We start from the raw sequence: 24,326 nt of genomic DNA, 5'->3' as shown, positions 1-24,326 counted from the left end.
CACTGAGAGGAAAACTAAGGAGCAAAATGTACCTAAAATTAGGGGGAAGAATAAAAAGGTGTGGGTTCTGGTTGAGAACATGCATTTTCAAAGCAGCTGTTTTCATAACAGAGAGGAGAATTAAGACAACTTTAAGCATAGTAGGAGCTAAGACTGAGCATATCTCAGCAGTAGCAATAAAATAATAGAACTGTGGAATGGTTTGGGTTGGAAGGGGCCCTAAAGATCTTTTTAATCCAACCCCCTGCCATGGACAGGAACACTTTCCAGTAGACCAGACTTTCATGATCATTTAGATCATCTTCACCCTCTCTAACAATGTTTCCTGGCCTGGACTGTCTTCTTCACACAGACATCACCCTAACACGTGGCTCTGACTCTCCCAATCCCATAGCAGCCACATGGCAAGTGAGAGCAGAATTTGGGCCAGTCCTGCACTGACATTTGTTTGTTCTTTCTGTTTAAACTACCCCAGGCCCGTGAACTTGTGCCAGAGCAGTTCCATCGGGCCCACAGGGGTCCTTTGGTGCCTGATAACACACACACAAAAATAAAATGAAACCTTTGCACACAGTTTTGTATGTGAGCACCTCTGTGGAGCAGAGAGAAGTGTTTAAAAACAGATTTGCAGAGCACAAAGCCAACATGGATAGAGATAATATGAATTAACCTTTCTGAATCATAGAATAATCACTGAATGGTTTGGGTTGGAAGGGACCTTAAAAATCATTTTGTTCCCTGCCCCATGCCACCTTCCACTAGGGCAGGCTGCTCCACACCCCATCCAGCCTGGCCTTGGACACTTCCAGGGATGGGGCAAAGGAGACTTGGAAAAGAATAAATAAATGTAAAAGGATTCAGATACCCATTTCTTTCCCAAAATCCCAGTATTTCCATAAGTAGTTACTTTGAATAAAAGCCTTTAATTCCCTCAGTTTGCAACAGGTCTTCTACTCTTTTCCCACTTTACTTCAACATTAAGCAGTTAATAAACAAGAGGCTGTAACCCCACACTATTTATTCTTCCTAATTAAAGAATCCTGTTAGGACATGTAGAGCAGTTCCTGGATTTTACTTTTAAGCCCAGACCTGTCACTTCCTTGAGAAATAACTGTGGCAAACGAAAATGGGCAAGTCTTATGAGGGCCCTGCAAAGCTTCATATGAGAAAATGAAAAAAAAAACAATTTCTCTGTATTTTGAGGGGCCTTGTGTGCACATTAATATAATATTCACATCTAAAGGACCTGTTTGTTGCTGTGGTATCTAAAAAGAATTTATTTGAGGCAGAAGAGCAGCAGAGATTGCTTGAGAGTCTTTCAACCTTGCCTAATTTCCACTGTTACCAGCCATACAATGCAACTCAAAGTTTATCCAGGCAGGAATGACGTCCCTCATGCAGCTTTTGGGAGGAAAAGCAACAACTCCAGCGCCCTGATCTGCAACAGTGTCACCAGAAGACCCCTGGTGCCTGTCCCCAGTCTAAACACAGCTGGGAATGTCCTTGTGGGCAGCGCCTGTGCCTGCTCAGGCTTGGGCTGATCAAACAGAGCCCAGAGCAGACAGTGACTGTCCCTTGTGCTGGGAACTGCTGAGGCCACACTGCCAGCCCTGTGTCCAGCCCTAGGCCCCTCCATCCATGTGAAAAATGGCAATCGCTTGTTTTTAAAATTTTAAAAGTTTAATAGTAATAAAATGGTTATAAAAATAACAATATAATTAGAGTAATCATAATTTAGACAATTTGGATTAGGACAATATGAGACAATAAAAACAAAGAGTAATGGATGGTCTGGGTACCTTTTCTGGGCAAAATAAGCCCGAAAAAGGACCCACGTTAACAGAGGATTAACCCTTAAAAACAACAGCCTGTTGTATATTCATACATCTCATACATGATGCATAAATTCCATTCAAACACAGGATTCTGTCTGGTCATCGCCAATTTCTTCCTCTGAATCCCGGCGGCTGCTGAGCAAGGTGGGAAGAAGTTCCTTTCTTCTGTTAATGGAGCAATAAATTCTCTTTCTCTGAAAGATTTAGGTGTCCTGTGGCTGCTATCTCAGTGTGAGTCCTTTCTTTAGAAAAAGTATCTTTCATAGCACAGTTTCTATTTTAACATTATGTTATAACCTAAACCTATATTTAACACACTACTTAAGAAAATTAATACAGCATCACTTTCTAACATAACACATCTAATATTCATTTTAATATTTGCAAAAAGCCAGTCATAAAATACACATTTTTCACAATCCAGGATGACATTCAGGGACTGGAACAAGTCCAGGGAAGGGAATGGAGCTGGGGAAGGGAATAGAGCTCAAGTTTGATGAGGAGCAGCTGTGGGGGCTCAGTCTGGAGCAAAGCAGGCTCAGGGGTGATCTTGTGGCTCTGCACAACTCCTTACAGGAGAGGACAGCCAGGGGAGGTCAGGCTCTGCTCCCAGGGAACAGGGACAGGACAACAGGACACACTCCTAAGATGTGCCAGGGGATGGATGTCAGGAAGAATTTCCTCACTGGAACGGTGATCAGACACTGGAATGGACTGCCCAGGGAGGTGGTGGAGTCACCATCCCAAGAGGTGTTGAAAGCAAAAGACACGAAACTATTCCAGAGGATCCAGAGGAGGCCACAGGGATGGGGAAGGGTCTGGAGGAGCCTCATGAGGAGCAGCTGAGGACACTTGGTGTGTCCAGCCCGGAGCAGAGGTCAGACCTGAGCAGCCAAAGGTGCCTGAGGAGAGCAGGGCAGGGGCCGGGGCAGGGGCCAGTCTGGTCCCTCTGGGAAGCCGAGGGAGCAGCAGGAAGATGAGGCACGACAGGTTTAGGTTGGATATCAGGAAAGGTTCTTCCCCCAGAGGGTGCTGGGCACTGCCCAGGCTCCCCAGGGAATGGGCACAGCCCCAGGCTTGACAGAATTCAGAGCTGGGACAGTTCAGAGCTCTCAGGCGCAGGGTGGCATTGTCGGCGCGCCCTGTGCAGGGCCGGGAGGGGGACTCCATGATCCCTGCGGGTCCTGCCCGCTCAGGACACTCCGAGTCTATGAAAGACTGGATGTGTTCCGTCATGAGCCGGGCTCAAGGACCTCAGAGAGCTTTTCCAGGCCATTTGGTTCCGTGACTGTCACCGACTCCCTTCCCCGTCCCGCTCCCTGTCGAGCCCGCGCACCCCGCCCGGACTGAGGGCGCCGGCCCCGCCCCGCCCGGCCCCGCCCCGCCGTCGCCAGGCGCCGCCGCCAAGGAAGGAAGTGTCGTAAGGACCGACAGGAACTGGCCGCGGGTTTTACGGCCGCGGCGGCCGCGCTTGGCGGCGGCGGAGCGGGAGCTGCCCAGACGCGGCGGTGAGTGGCGGCGGCGGGGGGACCCCGGGCCCCGAGCGCTGCGGGAACGGCCCCGCCCGCGCCCGCGGGGGGAGCGGGGCAGCCGCCACACGGGGCGGTGGGGCGGCGAGGCGCGGCCCGGGCACCGTGCGTGCCTTTGTTCGCGCCCCCCCCTCCGCTCCCCGCCGAGCGCGGCCCGTGAGGCCGCCGCGCCTCCCCCCCACCTTCCCGTCGCCCCCGTTGGGTTTAGCGCCCTCCTCCTCCTCCTCTTCCCCGGTGAGTTTGTGTCGGTCTCTCCCGTAGGATATGGCCGAGGTACCGCCGGGGCCTAGCAGCGTCCTGTCCCCGCAGGGGGACACGCTCTCCCCCTTCCCCGGAGGAGGAGGAGGAGGAGGGGGGGCTGCTTCCTCCTCCTCCTCCTCCGCCGCCTCTTATGCCGCCGCCGCCGCCGCCTGCACCGGCGCCCAGGACGAGGAGGCCGAAGAGGAGGAGGAGGAGGAAGAGGAGGGACCCGCGGGCGGACTGGAGCAGCAGCGAGGAGGAGGAGGAAGCGACGGCGGCAAGGGGGGCTCGCAGCACCGCCACCACCACCGCCACCATCACCACCCCCCGCACCACAACCACCAGCTCAACGGCCTCATCAGCCCCGAGCTGCGGCACCTGCGGGCCTCCCTCAAGGGCAAGATCCTCGGCTCGGAGGCAGGGGTGGCCCCCGAGGGGCTGGAGAACAAGCGAGCCAGCAAAACAATGGGCTCCGGACAGCAGCAGTCGTCGCCCCCCACCGCAGCGCCCTGCTCGTCCCCCCACGCCAACCACCTCCCTCCCCAGGGAAGGACTGCACCCTCTCCTCCTCCTTCTCCCCCAGCTAAAGGGGACAGGAGCCAGCCTGCTGCCACAACCACGGCTGCTGCTGCTAAGACTGCAGCCCGCAATGGGCTGGCAGGAGAGACTGGCTTGGAGGAGGAAGAGCAGGAGGAGGGGGATGAAGGAGGGGAGGAGGAGTCCCTGCAGCTACTCTCCGGGTCCTTAGCAGCAGCGTGCAGTTTGAAAGGCTCGGGAACGGACTGTCAGCCCGAGGAGGACCTAACGATACGATACGTCCAGTATGAGTCAGAGCTGCAGATGCCCGATATCATGAGACTGATCACCAAAGATCTGTCTGAACCCTACTCCATTTACACATATAGGTATTTTATCCACAACTGGCCACAACTTTGCTTTTTGGTAAGTGCCGGAGGGAGAAGGGAGGGCAGGAGTTGGGAGTGGCTTGGGGCTGGGGAGGAGGGGATGGAAGGGTTGGCGTTTGTGGAAATACTTTTAATCATCTTTTTGTGGGTAAGGCCAAGCTTTTTTGGGAATACCTGTCCCCTTGTGACCCGTGCAGGTACAAGTAAAGCACGTGCCCGAAGTTCTACATTTGTTAACACACGTTTTGAATGGTGGGGAAAGGGTTTGAGCACAGGGCTAGGATCCAGGAATTCAGGGCTTCTAATCTTGGTTTTGACATTGACTTTTGTGACCTTTGGTAGCTCATTTTATGATTCTGTCTCAGTTCCTGGGCTTGGATTTGAAAAAGAAAGTACTTAGTCCATTAATGCCTTGTAACTGCTTGCTAATTCTTGCACAATGGTTTTAAAACTGACTGAAGCAGGGCTGGCACATAAATGTTAAGTGATAGGTGGAGAGGCACTGTGAAAGGTTTAGCAGACTTTTTGATCTGTGAGCTTACTTTGACAAAGACAATTCCAACTGTGTTGCTTTTACAGGTGTGAGAGTGCTCTCAGCATGCAGGAATTCTCACGTTGGCTCCCTGCACTAACAGCATATTTAGTGTTGTATTATTCCTAGTGCACTGTTGAAAGGCTGGTTTAGCTGCCCCCTGCCTTCCTAAATGTTTAGCACTTTTTCTGTCTCAGTTGCATGCTTTTAGGATGACAATGCATCCACAGGTAAATGAAAGTGAGTAGAAGCTGGCCTGAGGAGTGTATGTGCATAGCAAGGGCTTAGCTGTGCTTGATTCACTCATAGGAGCACTCACAGCTGCAAGACAGAACGTTTAGGGGAGTTTGTGGCACTTCCCTGCTAAAGAAAATTATGAATTCTTGTCTCTTGATGTTTTAATTAAGGCTGGACACCCCTCTGAAAGGTCTGATTTAGCCAGAGCCAAGTCACCCTTCAGTTCAGGGGTATCTCTGAAATTTTGAGTATAAGAGGTGAGGCTAATGGAGGCCATCTGGCCTTCAACTTCCTGAATGTTCCTGGTTTAGGATCTGCTAGAATTTATAGCAGGATTGATATGATGTATAGGAGGATTTTTGGAACTGTGCCTCTTAAAACCTTGCAGAGGGAATACAGTGGCAAAGCAAAATGTTGACCTTCTGGAACAAAACAGAATATGAAAATATTGAAGAGCGTTGTTGGGTGCAAAGTCATGTTTGCCATTACAAGGATGCTGATCAGAGCACAGTGATGTTCAAACCCTGAGCTCTTCCTGTGACAGATTTACTTCATACTGAGAGTAAAATGTTCAAGAACTACAAAAGTCCATCCTTGGAGCATCAGGTGCAGCCCTGGTAATGCCAAGGCAGTGTTGGATACTCTCCGATCACAGTGCATTTGTTTAGACTTTCACTCATTATAGTTTTTTTTTTGTCAGGGAATAACTGGAGAATTTTGTTGTGAGAAGAGCAGTGACAAGTTGTTTGACAGAGAACTAAAACAGATGATTTCTAATAAGTGTATTTAAAGAGTAAGATATCACTCAAGGGAAAGAAAGCTTATTTTGTAGTGACAGCTTCATTTTTTGATAGCCCTTAAGAATCAACAAAACTTTTCTTGAACTCAATGCATTTGCCATTTTTTTAAAAAGGTGAAACAATGTAAAGTACATAAAAGTGTAGAGAATAATATATGACTGTGAATGTCTAAAGCCAGCAAATTGTTATCTGCTTAAGAATTTGAAGGTCTTGCAGCATGCTGTGTCAAATTCATCTGTTGGGAGGCTGGGTTTTTTTGTGACTAGTTTTAGTATTTTTGAGGTTTGTTTCTTAGAGGTTGCCTTGAACATTTTCTGATCTATAAAATATAATTTGTTCCTGCAGTTAATGGACTCCTGAACTACTTCTCTCCAATAAATAGCTTTAAAATATTTATCTTCAGTCAGGGACTGCATATTTCAATTAGCAAGAAGTGTCAGGATGGTGAGCATGAAGCTTAGTGCCTGATCTCACAGAATAATTTGATTTAATGCATTGTGGCCCCACACCCTTCTGGTTTCAGGTTTTGAGTGTTTTGGAAAGAGGGGTTAACCTGTGATTTGATTGTATTTGGAAAAAGATCTGTAAGGCTTCAGCCAATTCCTTTACTGAATTTCACCGTCACCATTTGAAAACTCTTCCAGAGCACATTCACCTGTTTTCCCTGTGCTGTCATGGCACCTTTCCTTCCCTCTCCCTGTGAGTGAAATAGACTGACACCACTGAAATTTAAGATGAAACGTGTATTTTCCCTAAACAAACAGCACTTGTCTCTTTCTGGTGGTTTATTTGGTGAACCATCTGAAACGTAATTTCCCTATTCTGGCAATGCAAAGCTAATTTCTGGGGACATTATTAACTTTACTGCATAGATTTGAAACTTGATGAATTTTGGTTTGGCCTTCCTAAGCTGCCCAGTTGCTCTAAGGGCTGGTGCTGCCCAGGCTGGTGCTTGTTTTTCCTGTCTCTTCAACTCCCTCTTCCTGCCTTGTGCCAGCCCCTGTGTTCCTGTGATTTTGGGAGCCAAGACACCCCTCTGACCAGCATATACTTGTAAATGTGTGTGTTTTAGCTCATTTAGGGTGATGCTCTGTTGGTTTAGAGCTCCAAATCTATTCCTGTTGGATGTCCCAGGCATTGGTGCAAGAGAAGGGGTGGGAGTGCACAGCTGGAGGGAAGGCAGAGACCAACCCTGACTGGTCAGTAGTGACCAGAGTTTTTCAGGCTCAGACCACTTCCTAACTCTACACTCAAAGAAGAAGTTAATATTCCACTTTGAAAGGACCTGGAGGTACTCAAAGTCTTAAAACCCTGTTAAATTCAATATCCAATTTATCCACATAACTGTTATCCTGACTTTAGGAGTAGCAGCTTGGGAATACTGCTCAGTGCTGAGGTGTCCCACTGCAGGACTGTGGCAAGGTAATAATATTTTCCTCCAAAAACTTCTAGTGGAAGGTGACCCTGTCCTTGACAGGGGGTTGGAACTAGATGATCTTTAAGGTCTTTTCCAGCCCAAACCATTCTGGGATTCTGTAAAACTCCAGCTGCCTGGTTCAACTCATGTTTTGCCTGTCTTCAGAAGAGCAGGTTTGGACTGTGTGTTAGGTGTGGGTGCCCAGTAAATGCCTGCTTTTTACTTATTCTCAGAAGCTCTGTCAGCTCAGTTTCTCCTCAAATACCCACTCCTCTGTCAAAGAATGACAGGGGCAAGGGGCATCTTGTGTTTCCTGTGAAGTATTTTTAAGCACTGTTACATCTTTGTCCCCAGATGGATTGTAAATGCATTTTCAACGTTGTAGCTTTCTTTTAAAGTGGTTTTGAAGCTTCTAGTCTTAGCAGTGCTGAAGTTCTAAAGCTTGCATTTCAGACTGATAAATTAAATATTTCAGAAAATTGTTTTCAAAATCCTTTAGCGTGGGAGAGGTGAGCTTAGGAAACCTTGCTCTGTGCCAGAGTTTGGATAAGACAGAATGTAATAAAAGGCTGAGTGTTGTAACCTCTCCTGTAATTCACTGTGCTGCTCAGCTGCCTTTTAAGAAAAATCTAGAAAATCTATGCTTTTATTGGGTTCTTAACTTTGCCACTAGCTATAGCAGCATTTATAATTTAAACTTTCACAAGTTTAAAAATAACCCATTAATTCCATGTAAGTGGTTTTAAATGTGTTGTAAATCCTAAATGACTGCAGTTAAGTCTTGTTTTATACTAATGCTTTGCATTTTTTTAAATTGGATTTGATTCAAGAGTCTTGGTGTGTTGAAATTAAGACTTGTAAGACATCATCCCTGTTCTTCAGTTGTGGGAAACCTGGGGCTTAAAGGAAGAACCAGAAGAGTCAGGAGGTTGTCTGAGAAGTCTTCCTGGCCTCATGGCAGACGTAGGAAGAAGTTTTGTAGGAAAATTTGCAAACTTTGTACTCCAGTTTGTTTTAAGGAGTGATCACACTTTCAGACAGCCTCTCACTGTTGGTGGCTCTGTGAAAACTGAAGTCCCTGCAGCACCTGAGCAGGTGACAGCAGCCAGGGCAGTTATTCCAGGGGGTGTTCCTCACACAGGGGGGAATTGCTGCTGTCCAGGTTCATGGAGGAAAGCAGAGAGAGGTGGTGATTTGCCAGGTCCTGGAAGAGCTGTGGCTGAAGTGGCAGAGTGAGGTTAAAAGCATTACCCTGAGTGTATCCTCTCATGGCATTTGGTAACATGATCCCTAAATGTGAGCCAGCTCCTACCCAGCTGTGCCTGGGATGGACTTTGGTGCAGGTGTGAAAGGAAAAATGCAGTGCAGCAGTGCAGGTTCTGCTGTGTTTGCATTGCAAAATGTTTCTCTTCTGGGGCTAGTCGGCTGTTTTAATCTGCTCTGAACAAAACTCACAGGATCTGGATATTAAATGCATACTCAGACTGGGGCTGACAGACATAATGCCATCTCTGATAATGAAATTAATACAAATTGATTAATTCTGTGAAAAGTAATGTTCCTGCTGATTTACAGACATTTCTCTACTAGCTCTTCCAGTATATTAAAATCTGGTTTGTTTTAAGCATTTAAACTTATTCATAGGAACAAAGATGATGCAAATATTGGATTTGGATTCATGTATGTTAATCCTGCTACTAATAACCTACTATTGGAGTAAATCTTCTAGTACTCTGTGGAGCTTATAATAGTGATTTAGGCTGAATTCTGTTTGTAGAAAATTGCATGTTTAGAAGTACTCTCATATACCTGAAAGGAAAATTTGGCCCATGATTATCTTTTCCTGAATGATGTTGTGTGGGAGCTACTTTTCTTCCCTCCTCACAACTCTCCCTTTTTCAGTCTGGGGTTTTTTTTATTCACACAGTTTAACTTTCTCCAGGAAATTAAATTGTAAAGTTTTGCATCATTTTGGTTTAGGTTCATTTATAGCTTTAGATAAGGTTTGAAAGGAGAAAGGAGAGGAAAGGCAACAAAACCCCCTCTAAATGAGGTGGAAATGCAGCACTCCCTTTGTGAGTGGAACAGCTGTAGATTACCTGCCAGACTTACCTGCCTTAAGACAGAGAAATTAATTTAAGGGTTTGGAGAACTGGTAACAGAGTAATTCTTTATTCAGCTCTCTGGCAGCAGTGGTAAAACCAGTGGGTATTTGCTTCTTTGATCACTGAAACAAAATTCTTTGCTGTTCATTTAGCATTTGACATATATTATTCATGAATATAACTTTTCTGAAAGGTGCCCTGTATAAGAAAGAGCTCATGTATTAAATGTCTAGATTGTCACTACTCCTGAAACATGCAATATATATATATATATCTATATATATATCTTAAAAATTCTACACATAACTGTTAGGATCAACAGTTTGCACGTGTTCACTCCAGGGCAAAGCACAACTATAACATGCTGGTTTGTGGTGTGCCTTTTTTTTTTTTTTTTTTTTAAGTGAGGTATAAGATTACATCTAGGTACTCTGCATAATTATAGCAATGTTCTGAGCAGTTTGTCTGATGATACTCTTTATTTAACTCCCTGCTTTTCTCAGGTCTGAGCTGAGATAAAGAACTTGCCTTGAGCTGAAACTTTGCATGCACTGCTTGAGTATGGGCCCAGCTCCTCTTTTCTGTGGAATAACCTGTGTTTTGGAGCAAATGAAAGATTGCTTAGAGGCTCTGTGTTTCAGTCCAGTTAGATCATGCTACAGTTTTTGTTTGTTATTTTAAAAACCACTCGTTAGATTGTTCAGGGTTGTTCTTGGATACTGCTGAAATGTGTTTTCCTGCCAAATAAAAACTTAGCAATAGTTATATTTGCTCCAGCTGCATTAGCAATGGGGTTATAATCATGCTGTATCATAGGGCTTTGGAACTGCAGCTTGTACTTTTTTTGGCTGCTTCATTTCACCTTTGCTGCAGCTTTTGGTTGACAGCTGACTTGTTAATAACCCCCATCCAGGTGGAGATGCTCAAAGACTTGATTCTTTTTGGGGTGAAGAGACCGTGCCTGCAGTATGACCTGCAGGAAGGAATCTTGTGTCCATGGAGCTTTAGTCTCCAAGCTGTGCATGAAGGTTCAGGTGGTTGAGTTTATACCACAGGCTTTGGAGCAGTGAGCTCTGGCTTCACAGGTGGCTGCTCTGAGGCCTGGCAGTGCTGGCTCTAGCAAGTCCTTTTCATTTGACATGTCTTAGAGTTGTAAATTTGGATTATCCGCAGCCCTTGTGCCAGCACATGCTTGTGCCAATCATGTGCTGTGGTCTTGGTTTAGCTGCTGCACTTGAGCCCAAGGCTGGTCCTCCCTGCAGGTCTGTCAAAGGTTGTGGATCCACTCACACAGCCATATGTAAAATTAGGAGTTTCTTTTTATCTCTGCCCATCTTTCCTGAGTGCACAGGAATTTGTTTTCCCCTTGGATGCTGTCCCACTCTGCAGCATTACTCAGTTCTACTGCTGCAGGTTATAATGTCATTAATCCCTTGTGCTGCCTAATCCCTCAGTTAACATCACTTAGTTTTCCTTTGTCTCATGGTAAAATTCTGGTGAACAGAGTGGGTGTGCAAGTGGTTTGCTGAGTGTCTGGGGAGGAGTTGAGTCCTTTCCTTTTTGGGGTTTTTCTTGTTAATATTTCAGGATGCCTACGTCTCCTTGACCACAGTTACTGTGACAATGCCACTGGGATTAACTGCCAGTGCAGAGCTCTTAACAAACGAAATCCCCCAGTAGTTAAAATGTGTGAAATTAACTGTGCTTTTTTGTTTGTTCTCCTGGTGTCATATGACTGAAAACGACAGTGTCTAAAGATTAAATGCAGCAACACTTTTCTCTGATCCTTTGTGGCCTTGACATTAAAACCAGACAAAAATTAAGCATGTTATCTAGCACAGCCCTTGTACAGGAAAATTCAGATCACTATAAAATAGGAATGGACTTTTTCCCTCTGCAAAAGCCCATATGAAAGGGTAATTTATGCCTTAACCTGGTCTTTTATTTTATTTATTTATTTTTCCCTTTTTAATCACACGTATTCTTGCCTGTAGACTTTGTGAAATGATAACGTGCTTCTCTCCAGGAATAATTCATTGGTTGTTAACTGTCCTGGAACTTTATTGGAATGTAATAAAGCAATTAAATCTTTTAATCTTAGTAATACTTTTGGAGATGCTTTTAAAATTTACGTTGTTACTGTTTCATAACTTCATACAAACAAATTTTATCTAGCTCTTTGACTTGAAAAATGAACTGGTTTACTGCTTTTGGTAGCACTGTGGATCCCAAACTGAGAATTCCATCTGTGTGTGTTTGTCTTTAAGGCCATGGTAGGTGAGGAGTGTGTAGGTGCCATTGTCTGCAAGCTGGATATGCACAAAAAGATGTTCCGCAGAGGTTATATAGCCATGTTAGCAGTGGATTCCAAATACAGAAGAAAAGGAATTGGTAAGAATAGCCTTTTTTTCTTCTTTCTTCCTTAAATCCTCTAGCTGGGATAACTGTAGCTGTCAGAAAGATTTAAGCTGAACTTGATTTCAGGATGTGGTGCTTTGTGTGTCATCCTCGCCTTACTCAAACACACAGGCTCCCCAGTGGCTTTTCTGATTCTGTTCAAATAACCTGAAATGCCCTGTGAGGTTCACACCTGGGATCTGATAAGGCTAAAAAGAAAGGCAGGCAGCAGCCCCTTACCTCTGCCTCCACCACTGCCAAATAACAGTGGGAACTGCTTTGTGGTTTTATGTGTGCCCTCATCACTGTATTTCCATGTTGTGTTCAGGCTCCTTTTTTACAGTGAACTTATTTCCTGACTTCCCCCTATAAATTATTCATATATTACCCATCAGGGAGAATGTATGGAGCTCATTATTGTATTAATCAGGGAAGAAAAATAGCTGTGTATGTTACTTGAATGATTGAAATGGAGATCTGTTTTGTTGGGAAGGTATGTGGTAAAGAAATCACTCTTGGCAGGGAGTTTGCCCTTTCTCATTAATCTGTTTTGCCCTGATGAAGGGATTTTCATTCTGACTCCCAAGTTAGCCAAGTTGGCTTAATTAAATATCTCTTCTTATGGAACTTAATTTTTTCATGCTGGTTATTGTGAAATTACATTATGTAAGGTATTTTTAACTAAATGTAGACATCAGCTCCAAAGCTTAGAACTGTGCTTCACCACTCATCCACACTGAACAGCTCATGCTTCTGTGATTAAAGACAGAAAATTGCTTGCAATCAAAAAATACAGTGATCCATTGCAGAATGTATCATTGTGTTTGCTTTCTTCCAGAAAAAAACCTCCAAAAAAACACATTACCACGACTGTTCAAGCATGTGCAGATTTTTTCTTTCCCCAGTGCAATTCAAAAGCCATTGTTGGTTTCTTAGTGGAGCAGAGGAAGATGATACTGAGAAATCACTGTCTCTCCTTTCCTTTTAGCTGAGTCATGAAGGAGTCTGCCATAATTTAATTGCAGGTGCTTGGATTCAGAAGTAAATAAGAGCTAATGCTGTTATTATGAAGATCACTGCAAGACTTTTCCCTCACTTTAGTCAGTCGGTTAAATTAGAATTACATACATAGAATTTTCTTTAAAGCCTTGCTTACTTTAGCATTATATATGTTGGCTTTTTCCTACATTTGCCACTTTGCTGTTTCTCAAAGTGTGCTGTTAATCTGAAGATCTGCTTTAAATGTAGAACAATTTTATCATCACATTCAGTGAAAATCTTATTTGATTAAAGTTTTGAGAATGTTTTAATACATTCTGTAGATTCCTTGGGTATTTTTTTCCTTTTCCATAGTCTTCTTATGGAAGTGAGATTTATGCAATTTCACTGAACAGCAGTTTTTTCCACTAATAACTTTGAAATCAACTTCCAATTTCACCCCAATTCTACAGACAGGTAGGGATATTACATTTGTAGAACTGTTGTGAAATAGATGTAAAATAATGATTAAAAAATTAAAGACTGAGGTGAAGGGATGGGCTTTGAGAATATTATTAGATACTAGCAAACCCAAATGGGAGTGAGGCATAAAAACAGTGGTTTCATAAGTTCTGTTACTAATTCAAGTATTTGTTTAAATAAGAGGAAATTCCCATGGAAGCTGAATGTCCTTCAAGTACATGCCAGCAGATTTTGACTTTAAATGCAACAAAAAGGAATGAATCACATCTTGGAAGGCTATATTTAACACCATGTTGAGCAGAGCAGCCAGTTTCTAATATCCCTGTGTTACAAGAATCTTGCACTTGAGCTGAGTCTCTGGATAACTTCACAGATTATTTTAGTGTTCAAACTTGAGACTGCAGCTTGACTGCAACTCCTTGTTTTTCTTTCCTCCCTCCTTTCCCCAGGTGTCATGTCATGTAGGTAGCACACATTAGTCATATATAAACTGGCACTTTTGTTTTGCACTGCAACTCTGACACTTACTGAAATCTCTGTTTCAGGTACAAACTTGGTTAAGAAAGCTATTTATGCTATGGTTGAAGGAGATTGTGATGAGGTAAGATTTTATAATCAAAACTTTCATAATGTAAATGGTTTGCACTCTCTTATTATGTGGATTCATTTCACAGGTTTTTCTTCTCCAGGACTTTTTTTAGGTGGGAAATAAGTTGGTAAGAGCTCCTTTATAATAAAAGGGAAAACAACCTCTAAAAGAAGTACGGCACAAATAGGAGATGGACTTTCTAAATTTGTCCCAAGTGCTGAAATTCAGCAATTTCCATTGTGAAGCTGCCTCAGCCTTCACTCAGGCCCATTTTCCTGCAGGGGCCCCATTGAGGTGCAGCTGAGCAGTGGGATGAGCATGTCCTGTGTGGCCCTGCCATCCCTTCAGAGTACACCCAGGCACAGAACAGTGTGTGCTGTGCTGCTGCAGAATGTGGATTTATCACAGGCACTCATCAGCCTGTTCTGACACTGCACAGAGCAGGGCTGCAGTGGGTTAGCTCAGCAACACAGATCTGCAGGGAGAGTGGCTGAACCACTGGCAAACTTCCCTGCCCTACAAGTTGTTACTCTTCCACCAGATTACAGTTCCTGCTTTCTGTTTAAATATAAATACAGAAAGCAACTCTCTTGTGTGCCTTGTTTAACTTTTGAGGAGCTCTCCCTGCATCCATCCATCCTCCTTAACCAGTTATCTGTCCCTTAGCTTCCAGCTCCTTGGCACAGTGCTGTTGTTCCTGATATGTGAGCACTGTCATTTCAGTGTGTCATATAATGAGCCTTTGATCTCTCTGTTATCTCACTTCAGCTGCTCCCTCCATTGTCCCACTGCCCCTGGGGAAGTTTCTTATGCAAAGCTACAATTGGTGTCACAGGACTTTTGGCACACACTCCAGTTTATTTTTCCACTTGTTGTGTTTCTCTTCCAGCAGCATCCCTGCCTGAGCTCTGGCTTCATTCATTGGGAAATTTATTCTTCCCCTGTGATCCCTTCATGCCTCTGCTTGCTGCTGTCTTCTTCCCCCTCACCTTCTAATTTATGTTGTAGTTGGGCACTACAGTGCAGTCTGTAATTCTTTTAAGTTCTTTATTTTGGCTTCTTGCTTCTATCCTGGTTTCTAAAATGCTTTCCTCTAATCTCCTTCACTATTTGTCTACACTGAACTAAGCAAGGAGAGATTGGTTGGTTTGTTCTGCTCATTGCTTTCCACTATGGTTCTGAGTTGATTTCTCATTTCTAGACTAGTCAAGATTTTTAAAAAATTGCAGAACACTTGAGGATCAGGGTTACAGTGTTCACACCACAGCTGCAGAAGTGAGATGCAAAGAAAGGAAGTGAATTACCCACTGTTATTAGAGAGTCAGGAGTAGAACTGGATGTTTCTACTCAAGCTCTGAGTTGCACTAATTACTGTATAATTTCTGAATGTCTGTGTGCTACTCCTCATGTAAATTCATTTCTAGATTGGACTATCTAACAGGTGACCTCTAACAGTAACCTCTTTCTGTGTCTTTTTCCTCTACCACTGTTATATTGATCCTTTTTATCTCTACAAACATGAAATAAATGTGGTAAGGGTTGCAGGTCTGCAGTGAGGTCTCATTCAGTCTTAGTCACAGATTTTCCTCTCTGGTGCTGTATAAATGCTTTGGACCAGGGGCAGAGGGCATTTTGCAGATTCTGTCTCTTTATTCAAAGGCACTGCAATTCAGACTTCTTGAATTGTGTGCTGGGTGGGGCAGCCATGGTTTTGGAATTGCTCCTTGTAGAATGATGATTTCAAACTCATCCCCTGATTTTTGGGGGCTTTTGCACCAGCTGAGTCTTGTGCTGGCACTAAATTTTCAACTGGGAGCCCTTTAGGGAGCATGGAATACAAGCAGAGTATTTTTCTGATTGTTTTTCTGCATCATCAACTGAAGCACACCCACACTTATTTTTATTTATGTTTTTCTTTAACACATACAGGTTATCCACAACCAAACAGCCAATGTTTCCATGTTTGGTTGTTTTTTTTTTTCCCTTTGCCACTGAGTAGGCTTCTTCCACATACCCAAAATGGTGTAAAATAAGGATGTTATGTGGTGGAGTGCTGAGTTTTCAGTCAGACCAGAATCTGAAAAATCTAACTAGGCACCCATGAAAAGCTCTGCCCAGCTCTTGGGTCTCACCAGTTTTCACAACAATTGTCAGGAGATCAGTTTCTGATTAATTGATGCTTAAAGCTCATCAAACACAAAGTAGTGCATCACAATAATTTATCTGTGTGAGGCATAAAAATAGTTTAATCATCCCTGCAGCTTTTAAGGTATTTTTCTACATCTTATAATAAAATCAGAATCCTGATGAAAATAAAAAGATACTGCTTTTTGAGATAAGATGGAGTGCAATTAAAAACAAAATGCTATTTTCTGAAACTTGCTTGGAATAGGATTAAAAACATGAATATGCAGCTGTGGGTGTTGTGAAAAATTTCCAAAGGCTGCTTGGAAACTCTTCCCTTCAATCTAATTATGGAATAGATGCAGTAAATAGACTTAATTTTAATAATTTGTGGCATATAATCTGATAAATGCCTCACTCAGTGTGTTGCTTTTCGAAGTATCACAGATTTGGCTTTGGAGGTACCAGCATTGAGTCCTGAAAAACAAAGGATTTATACAACACCACAGATGAAAATCTTGACAAATCACAGCTGATAGGTGGCATTTCAAAGCCTGCTGCAATGTTCTGGTGTTTAAGGACATTTTTTTCCCCTGTAGGCTGTTTTAGTGGGAATAAACCAAGGCAGGCCTGTGGAATGAGTGGTTTACAGTGGTCAGCACCATGCCTGAGAGGCTGAGTCTTCCTCAGGGGTGTGAAAGATTTTCTCTGGGAAAGCTTTGGAGTAAGTGAGGAGGTGAATTGAGTGGAATGGAATCTGTGTGCAGGGGAGGAGCTGGCCATGGCCTACATTAGAATAGAAACCAGGGAAGTGATCTGCTGTTGGGGGTGGGTGCTTGAACCAGAAATAACCTTCAGGCCTGGAGAAAGTACTCACACAGCAGCTTCCAGCTGGAGTGTCTGCATATAACATTACAAAACTCATGTATCTCTGATTTGTTTGGTTTTTTTACCTTTGTGACTTTCTCAAGTATTTGATGTTCATGAATTCTGATATTTGGGATAGTGAACTGTACTGGGCTGAGTTTCCAGTGGATCACAGTGATTTAGGATAACTCTGGGCTGGTTGCATAGAAAAGGGGAACTATGGAAATATATCAGGTGAAGGTGACTAGTTCTACTTTCAGCTCCAAAGTTTTGGAAATATTTTTCTTCCAGTTTAAAAGAGAAAAGCATGTGCTGACTGCAGCAAGGTGGGTGTCTTGGCTGCTTTTTGTACTGTTTTTGCTGGCAAGTAATTTCCCACAACTCTGCAGCTGAAGACCATCCTGTGAAACTGTTACATCCCTTAATTACAATTAGAAAGGAGGAGTTGTTCATATGCAGGTTTTCCATCTGTAACAAATGACTGAGGAATCTGCATTCAATCCATTCCCTTCATATTACTAAAATAATATAATATTTCAGTAATATGAAGGGAATTGATTGGTAACTAGTGAAAATAAGACACCAGTAAGTGATTTCCAAAATTCTTTTTAAGCAAAAATGTAGAATATGAAAGGGAACCACAGATTATCATGGGACTTCCCTTTGGAACTTCAGGGTGATTTAGAGTGGGGGTTTTGGCCACACCAGTAGGTGTGTCATTTTAATCCAGCACCACACTAGTAAAAATGAAATGTGCATTTTTATGGAATCCTGTTTGGAATCATTACATTGCTGATATTTTTAGTTTCTCCATAATCTACAAAATGTAAAAAGTATGAACTTTAGATTTTGGGTAGTGCCTGTCTTTAAAAGTTAAGGCAGTTAAATTGATTAAGGACACTGGACAAGCCCTCATAACTTGAGTCTGATGATCTGCCAGACTTAAGAGTAAGAATAGCAACCCCCTCTGAATGCTGAGAGGACTTCCTTAATTTGATTTGGCTGTATCCATTCTATGACTTCGGTTTTAAACTTGAGTTCCTTCAGAGTTTGAGCTGAAGAAGTGAGAGGGCTTGACCACTCCCATTGGCTTCAGTTCAGGAATAAATTAAAGGTGTGAAAATGTAGCAACAAGGAACATTGCACTCCACTCTTAATATAGAAATCTCTTTGCTTCTAAACTCAGTTAATATTAGAGTTGAGCTAAAATGTTTGGTTTATGAAATTTAAGATAAAAGAGAATGTCACAACCTTTAGAAAGTTGCAACTTGAGCAGAAAATGCTGTTAAATCTAATCAGAGCTTTGCTGCCCTTCACGGGGAGGGGGGGGGGTGTTGCTGTGATATCAGAGCATTTAACAGGCATTTGTTACAACAAAATCGACCCACAAGAGCAGAAATAAATGTAACAATTGAAGGTTTGGAGCTTGATTGAAAATCTCACACAGGAAGAGATGCATTCTTCACCAAAGGAAACAAATGAAATCTGAATAAAATATGCCTGTGTTTCCTTTTCAGATAACAGGAACATGTCTTCAGCTGCAGTATGTTGAGATCAGGGAATTACTTTTCATTGTGCTGAGACTTCCTTAGAAATACCAGAGCAAATCTCTTGCATTTGCTTTCAAGATGAGCATTCACTCAGGTAGTGGGATTCCAACAAACCTGTATTTCAACATTTAACCACTCCCTTCAGCTCAATCACCTGCAGTGCTGGAAGTGTTTTAGCATTGCCAGGTGTTGGTGCTTGCAGTTGAATAGAGAGCTGTTACATCACTGTGCCAGGTTACTGAACCTTTGAGAGAGTGAATGCCCTTGGTAGCTGAGAGTTCAAATAAATAATCCTCTGCACAGGTCAGATTCCTTCTTTGGCTTCAATGTTTTGTTTAAATTGGAATTAAGGACTTCTACAATGTGTAGAAAATAGCTTTCTCCAGCAAAATGATGGTGCTTCCATAATTTCTTACAGATGAATAGTTACCCATTTTAATGGATGAAGGCTGTTAGGAGTTCTCCATCAGCTCACAGGACTTGCTAGTAATGTTCTGGGAAGTGCCAAACAGAGAAATTCAATCTCTCATTCTTGTCACAAAACTGAGAATTGAATTAGGTTGTCTTAAGTGTGCAGCTAGAGTACTGCCCTGCTGTAATTTAAGAACTCTGATGATTAATATTTCAATGTGTGACTCTTAGTTCCTTTTTGTAAAACTAACTGTTTCCAAGTCTCATACTGTTCATTGGGTTATTATCCCCAGCTTCATTGTTCTTTCAATATCCTTACACTGAGAAACACAGGTGGAATTGCCCATTGGAATGTGGCAGCCAGTGGTTAGACTGGTCACCCCCAATAAGATTTAAAAATCCTTTTAATGCATATATTTGACTCAAGTTTCAGGCCACTCTGACCACTGGCTGCCTCCCCCTTTCACAATGGCCTAGCCACTCCTGAAACTGCAGAAAACAAACCCTGTGGAGAGAAAAAGGAAAGGTTTTCTGCCAGGTGGCTTTGGAAGGGGCTTGGGAACCAAGAGAAAGCTGGCAGGAGAGGCCAGGGAAAAGGGAGTGGGAATGTGGCCTGAGGGAAGGGAGGCCACAGAAGCCGTAGAGTAGATGGACTTTACCTGCTCTACAAATCCAGGCTGATTTTGGTCCTGTATTTTCATTCTATGGTCTTTCTACAGTGACCATCAGCTGCTGTTTAGGATGTGGATGTTCACTATCAGGGGTGCATGGAGCCCAGGCCTTGTTAGTTCAGCCCCTGTTCTTGCTTATAGCTGAACCTTAAATAGAGTTGGACACAAGTCAAGAGGCAGAATTAGTTTTTATTATGTGGAGGTGATGCAGGGCTTGTCAGTTATGGCAGAGCCCTGTCCAGTGCATGTGGAGAAAAGAGAGAGAGAAACAATTATGAAAAATTCTGAAGTTTTGTGATTAATATCTTGTTAAGGCCAGTGTAGTTTTTTGCCTGTGCTTGAGAATTCTGAGACAATTTTGAGTCTTAATTTAGACTACTCTTGGACTTGGGTTTGGTCTGAGTTATTTCTGACAGGTCTTTCTGCAACCAGGATCTTACCAACAGAGGGAGAAAAATATGGAAAGCTCTCCTTATTCTTCTAGTGTGCACTGTGATTTGAGTTTAGGGTATTTGCTGGTACCCAAGTTGGATCAGGCTTGTAGCAACCTGGGATAGTGGAAGGTGTCCCATTGGAACTGGATGATCTTGAAGGTGCCTTCCAGTCCAGAGCACTGTGTGATTCTTGTGCTGAGCACGAATATTCACTGCAAATGTTGGGTCTGACAGCTGGTGTCAATTCAGAGCTTTTCTCTACATCTAACTCCAAGGAGTCAGGGGTCAAAGATATTAAATCATTAAATCCTCATGTGCCAAGTTCTTGTGACATGCAGAAGTTCAATTACTCATTCAAAAGATGGTTTGGACCCTAACCTGTTTGGTAGCTTGGGTGTTGGGGGAGGATATTGGGAGACAGAGGCTGTTTGGGATTTGTTTGTTGATGTGTTTTTTACCCTTGTTATGAGGTGGTGAACTGAAATACTGTTTACAGCCAAGAACTAAATCTTGAATGTTGTTTACCATGACAGTTGTGGATGAACTGCTGCATTATATTTTTCTTAATGTGGAAATATTGCTTAATTAAGTAAAGATAAGAAGAAATCAATTCCATTCATTGCTAACAACCATACCTTTAAATAAAACCTTTGGAATTGGTTCAGCAATCGTGTACTTGCAACTGCCAACTAACGCAACACGCTTTTTATTCTTTCTTTTTCTTTCTTTTCTCCTTTAAAGGTTGTATTGGAAACAGAAATCACAAATAAGTCTGCTTTGAAACTTTATGAAAACCTTGGTTTTGTGCGAGACAAGAGGCTGTTCAGATACTATTTAAATGGAGTGGATGCACTGCGTCTGAAACTGTGGCTGCGTTAGGAGACCCCATCCCAGCCAGCAAGCAACGTCCCAGCAGCGCAGAGTTGTCCTTTGCATGCAATGCAATTTGTCCCAAATTGCTTTGCAAGGTGGACTTTTAGTACTTTCCATGCAGCTCTTAAACCTGTCAGTGTCCCATTGAGTGTCGCACACATTCGTTGCACTTTGGCATGGCGCATTTGTTCCGAATTAAAGCCGATTGTCTCAGACTCCGAGTCCTTTTGGTACCAGCCAGATGTGCCAGGTGATAGCCAAGATCTGTTCATTCATTTGCAAGTCTGCTGACTCTTTAGGACATCCACACAGTGAACGTTTTAGCAGAGAAAACCTGGATGGGAACGCCGCTTTTGGTTCCCGAAAATTCAAAATAAAGCCAATGTAGATTGTAAAATTCTATAAGTATACTAACATTTCATACAAAAATTGCCATAGTTTTCTGGGGAAGAAGAAGAAAAAGGAAAAAAAAGGCTTCAATTTTAGGTTTTATTTTTCAATATTGAATTTTTCCATTCTTAAATATTGGTACCTCAGTGATTAGTGAATGAAAAAATGTATTGTAGGGTGGGGTGTGTGTTACAACGAGTAACCATTAAATTGCGTCTGCCAGTGCCTGTATAGATAAGTATATTTGTCTTCAACTCTAAGTTTGGAGTGCATGCTTTTATTCTTTTACTTTCTTCAGTTGTCTTTGCAAGGAAAAAAAAAATCTGCCTTTATTTAAATTCTGGATTTGATAATAAATTATTTCAGATTTTTATAATTCGGATACTTCTCCCAAACAAGGGTTTGGAAGGCCCTTTTTATAGCAAGAAGTGTAAGCTATTTTGAAAACCTTGAGTAGCTGCTAAAAGAACCTGGTGGCACCAGTGAATCTCTGCTGGGTTTGGATGCACTTTTGTCATTAAAAGAGTGAGGGACTTCTTTTAAAAGAAGATACAGAAAAATTAATGTATATTGGTATGATTTTTATTTAATCAAAATTATTGCTAGAAGCTCTGAGAAACAGCTATTTTAAGATAGTTGGAACAATTTTTTTTCAGATTCAGATTGCTTTGCTTCAGTGTTCTAAAATGCTTCAATCTTTGGTTCTTGGTCTTGGAAGTGAATTTCAAGGTGTATCATATTCATTTTTAGCTGTTCTCATTTTCTCAACTTACATGAGCTAAATTATTGGGGGACTTTTTTCCCCTCTGAAATCAAAGCAGCGGGGAAGGAATTCTGTCTCTCTTTCTTGCATTCACTCTTGCTGTTTTTCTTTTTTGTTTTTTTCTTTTCTTTCTTACATAGGTTTTACCAATACCCATCAATTTTTTTCAGTAATGACAGCATCAAGGCTTTCTTGTTCTGTGTGATTCCATAGCCCAGGTCTATGAATCAGTTGGGGTTTTTTTTCAGTTTTTTTGTGGGGGTTTTTTTTTTTGGTTTTTTTTTTTTTTCTTTTGTGGGGGTTTTTGGGGGTATTTTTTTGGTTTGGTTTTTTTTTTTTTGGTTTGGTTTTTTTTTTTTAAGACAAAAATAAAGTTATTAGTTGACTTGTGGAAGCACCTCTGTAATCAGAGATCTCAGAATATTCAGAGTTGGAAGGGGCCCACCAGGATCAAGTCCAGCTCTGACGTGGATGGTCCTTAGAGGGATCAAAAGGATGAACTCTCAGTGAATCCACTCTCATGGAACTGAGCGAATTCTCCAGATTTGCCTTACTACACTTTTTTTTTTTCCTTTTTAGGGTTTGGTTTGAGTCATGGGATTTTTTTTTGTTTGTTTGTTTTCATTTTTGCTAATTACTGTACACTAAAAGCAAAACCAACAAAACCCCTACCTCCAGTATCATTTGGAAAAGAGCCCTGTGCAGGAAAACTGGATTTGAGCAAAGCCGCCTTTTGCACAGACCAATCGCACATGGTGATGGACGTTTCTTACCATGTACAAATCATGAGTTGTATTTGAAAATAAAGATTTTTAATGGAAGTTGGCCCTTCTGAGTTTTCTGCTTGTAGAGACACCATCTGTGCTGTTGAGGGGGTCTGTTCCCCTCAATATAGAAAACTCATCTTTAAAAGGGTGCCCAAGACAAAGTGTTGTAAGTGGGGTCTGTTACTCCCAGGACATTCTGGAGCTCAGCCTAAAGCCTGTGTGTAGCCACTGCTGCCTTGTGACACCATAAAACCTTTTGTTACCCAGTTTTTCTGGGTGGCTTTTCAGCAGTTTTGATCAGTGTTAAGACTTTAATGTTGGACTCAATCCCTTGAGTCAGGTTTCCCTCAGCTGTGGTCCAGGATGTAGGGACTGCCCTGGAGCTGGATCAGGAAGGTTTCAGACCTTGCAAGCAGCTGCTGGGCTTGATTCACAAATTGCAAACTGGGCTGCCTTGTGTGTCTTGCTGGGGTTTCACTCTGCAAAGCCAGACAGGCAAGTTTTCTATTGGTTAATATTTAAGCCGTGGGTGTCTTCAGATTCAAAAGCCGACTGGCAAGTGAGCTGAAATCCCTCCTCACTGCCAAAAACATCCCTCTGGAGCAAACTTCAAATACAATTCTGGTTGGTTACTGTAAGAAGTGGTTTCTGCCATGCCTGTGTTGAAAACACTGAGCTAAATAGGTGTAGATCTCTCTTTTTTTTGTTTTTCAAAGGGCACATGGCCTGAAAGGTTCTGCCATTGCTGCTGTGTCACAGAGTTCACTGCAGGAGACACTGAGCTGCATGTGCTGGGTCCTGTCAAACAGATTTGTTCTCTGTGCTGCTTGGGATTAGGAAATCAAGTGGGAAGCCTTGGATTTGCATAGGTTTTCAAAAGGAATCTAGCAAGGAAAGGTTGGTTATTTCTCCTGTCTGTTGCTAAACACAGTTCTCTCCCCCTCGCCTTTTTGCATTGACAAATCTAACTAAGGAGTTGATTGCTTTTATATTTAAATTTGCCCAAATGTTGCTACTGGCTGACATGTCAGTCTGGATGTTTGCATTCATTATGTTGTTTTATTAAAGAAATGATCAGGTTCATCACCTTCAAGGCATCATCAGATTGGTGTTGCAGAGTATGTCACAAACTATTTTTCAGGGCACTGCAAGACATTGCTACAACTCAGTGCTGTGTTGAAAAATCTTCAGGTCTTGTATAAACATTACAACCTGTGTTGGAGTTCAGGTATCAGGTGGGCATCTATGAAAATAGCAAGTGTATCTCAAAAGACTGGACTGCTGTTTTGAGTGGATTATATTCTTCTGTCCCTTTATCCTTTTTGATGAGAACAAAACCAGTGGGGTTACAAAATGTACAAGTTGTCTAAATACAATGCAGTCAAATAAATGGTTACGTTGTTTATCTATTTCCTTTTCACCTGGAAGG

The 24,326-nt window shown here is 42.5% G+C and overlaps 1 protein-coding gene across 1 annotated transcript; it reads left to right on the top strand.

The window, feature by feature from the left end:
* The first annotated feature begins 3,231 nt into the window (after nucleotides 1-3,231).
* NAA30 (N-alpha-acetyltransferase 30, NatC catalytic subunit) lies at nucleotides 3,232-24,317 on the top strand. The gene is made up of 5 exons (XM_050975709.1): nucleotides 3,232-3,343; nucleotides 3,626-4,546; nucleotides 11,868-11,991; nucleotides 14,004-14,059; nucleotides 20,846-24,317. Exons 2-5 carry the CDS (start codon nucleotides 3,629-3,631, stop codon nucleotides 20,981-20,983), a joined length of 1,236 nt encoding a protein of 411 aa, XP_050831666.1. The 5' UTR covers nucleotides 3,232-3,343; nucleotides 3,626-3,628; the 3' UTR covers nucleotides 20,984-24,317.
* Nucleotides 24,318-24,326: the final 9 nt, after the last annotated feature.

Source organism: Serinus canaria, chromosome 5 (assembly GCF_022539315.1).
Source record: "Serinus canaria isolate serCan28SL12 chromosome 5, serCan2020, whole genome shotgun sequence".
NCBI classification, from domain to species: Eukaryota; Metazoa; Chordata; class Aves; order Passeriformes; family Fringillidae; genus Serinus; species Serinus canaria.
The sequence above is the reverse complement of the archived record's forward strand: the minus strand, read 5'-3'. Positions and strand labels throughout refer to the sequence as shown.

Excerpts from the sequence above, each read along its gene's own strand:
- NAA30 (XM_050975709.1), top strand. The coding sequence starts at position 3,629 with ATGGCCGAGGTACCGCCGGGGCCTAGCAGCGTCCTGTCCCCGCAGGGG. Across the intron at positions 4,547-11,867 it reads GGCCACAACTTTGCTTTTTG|GCCATGGTAGGTGAGGAGTG; the intron begins GTAAGTGCCGGA and ends TTTGTCTTTAAG. Across the intron at positions 14,060-20,845 it reads TTGAAGGAGATTGTGATGAG|GTTGTATTGGAAACAGAAAT; the intron begins GTAAGATTTTAT and ends TCTCCTTTAAAG.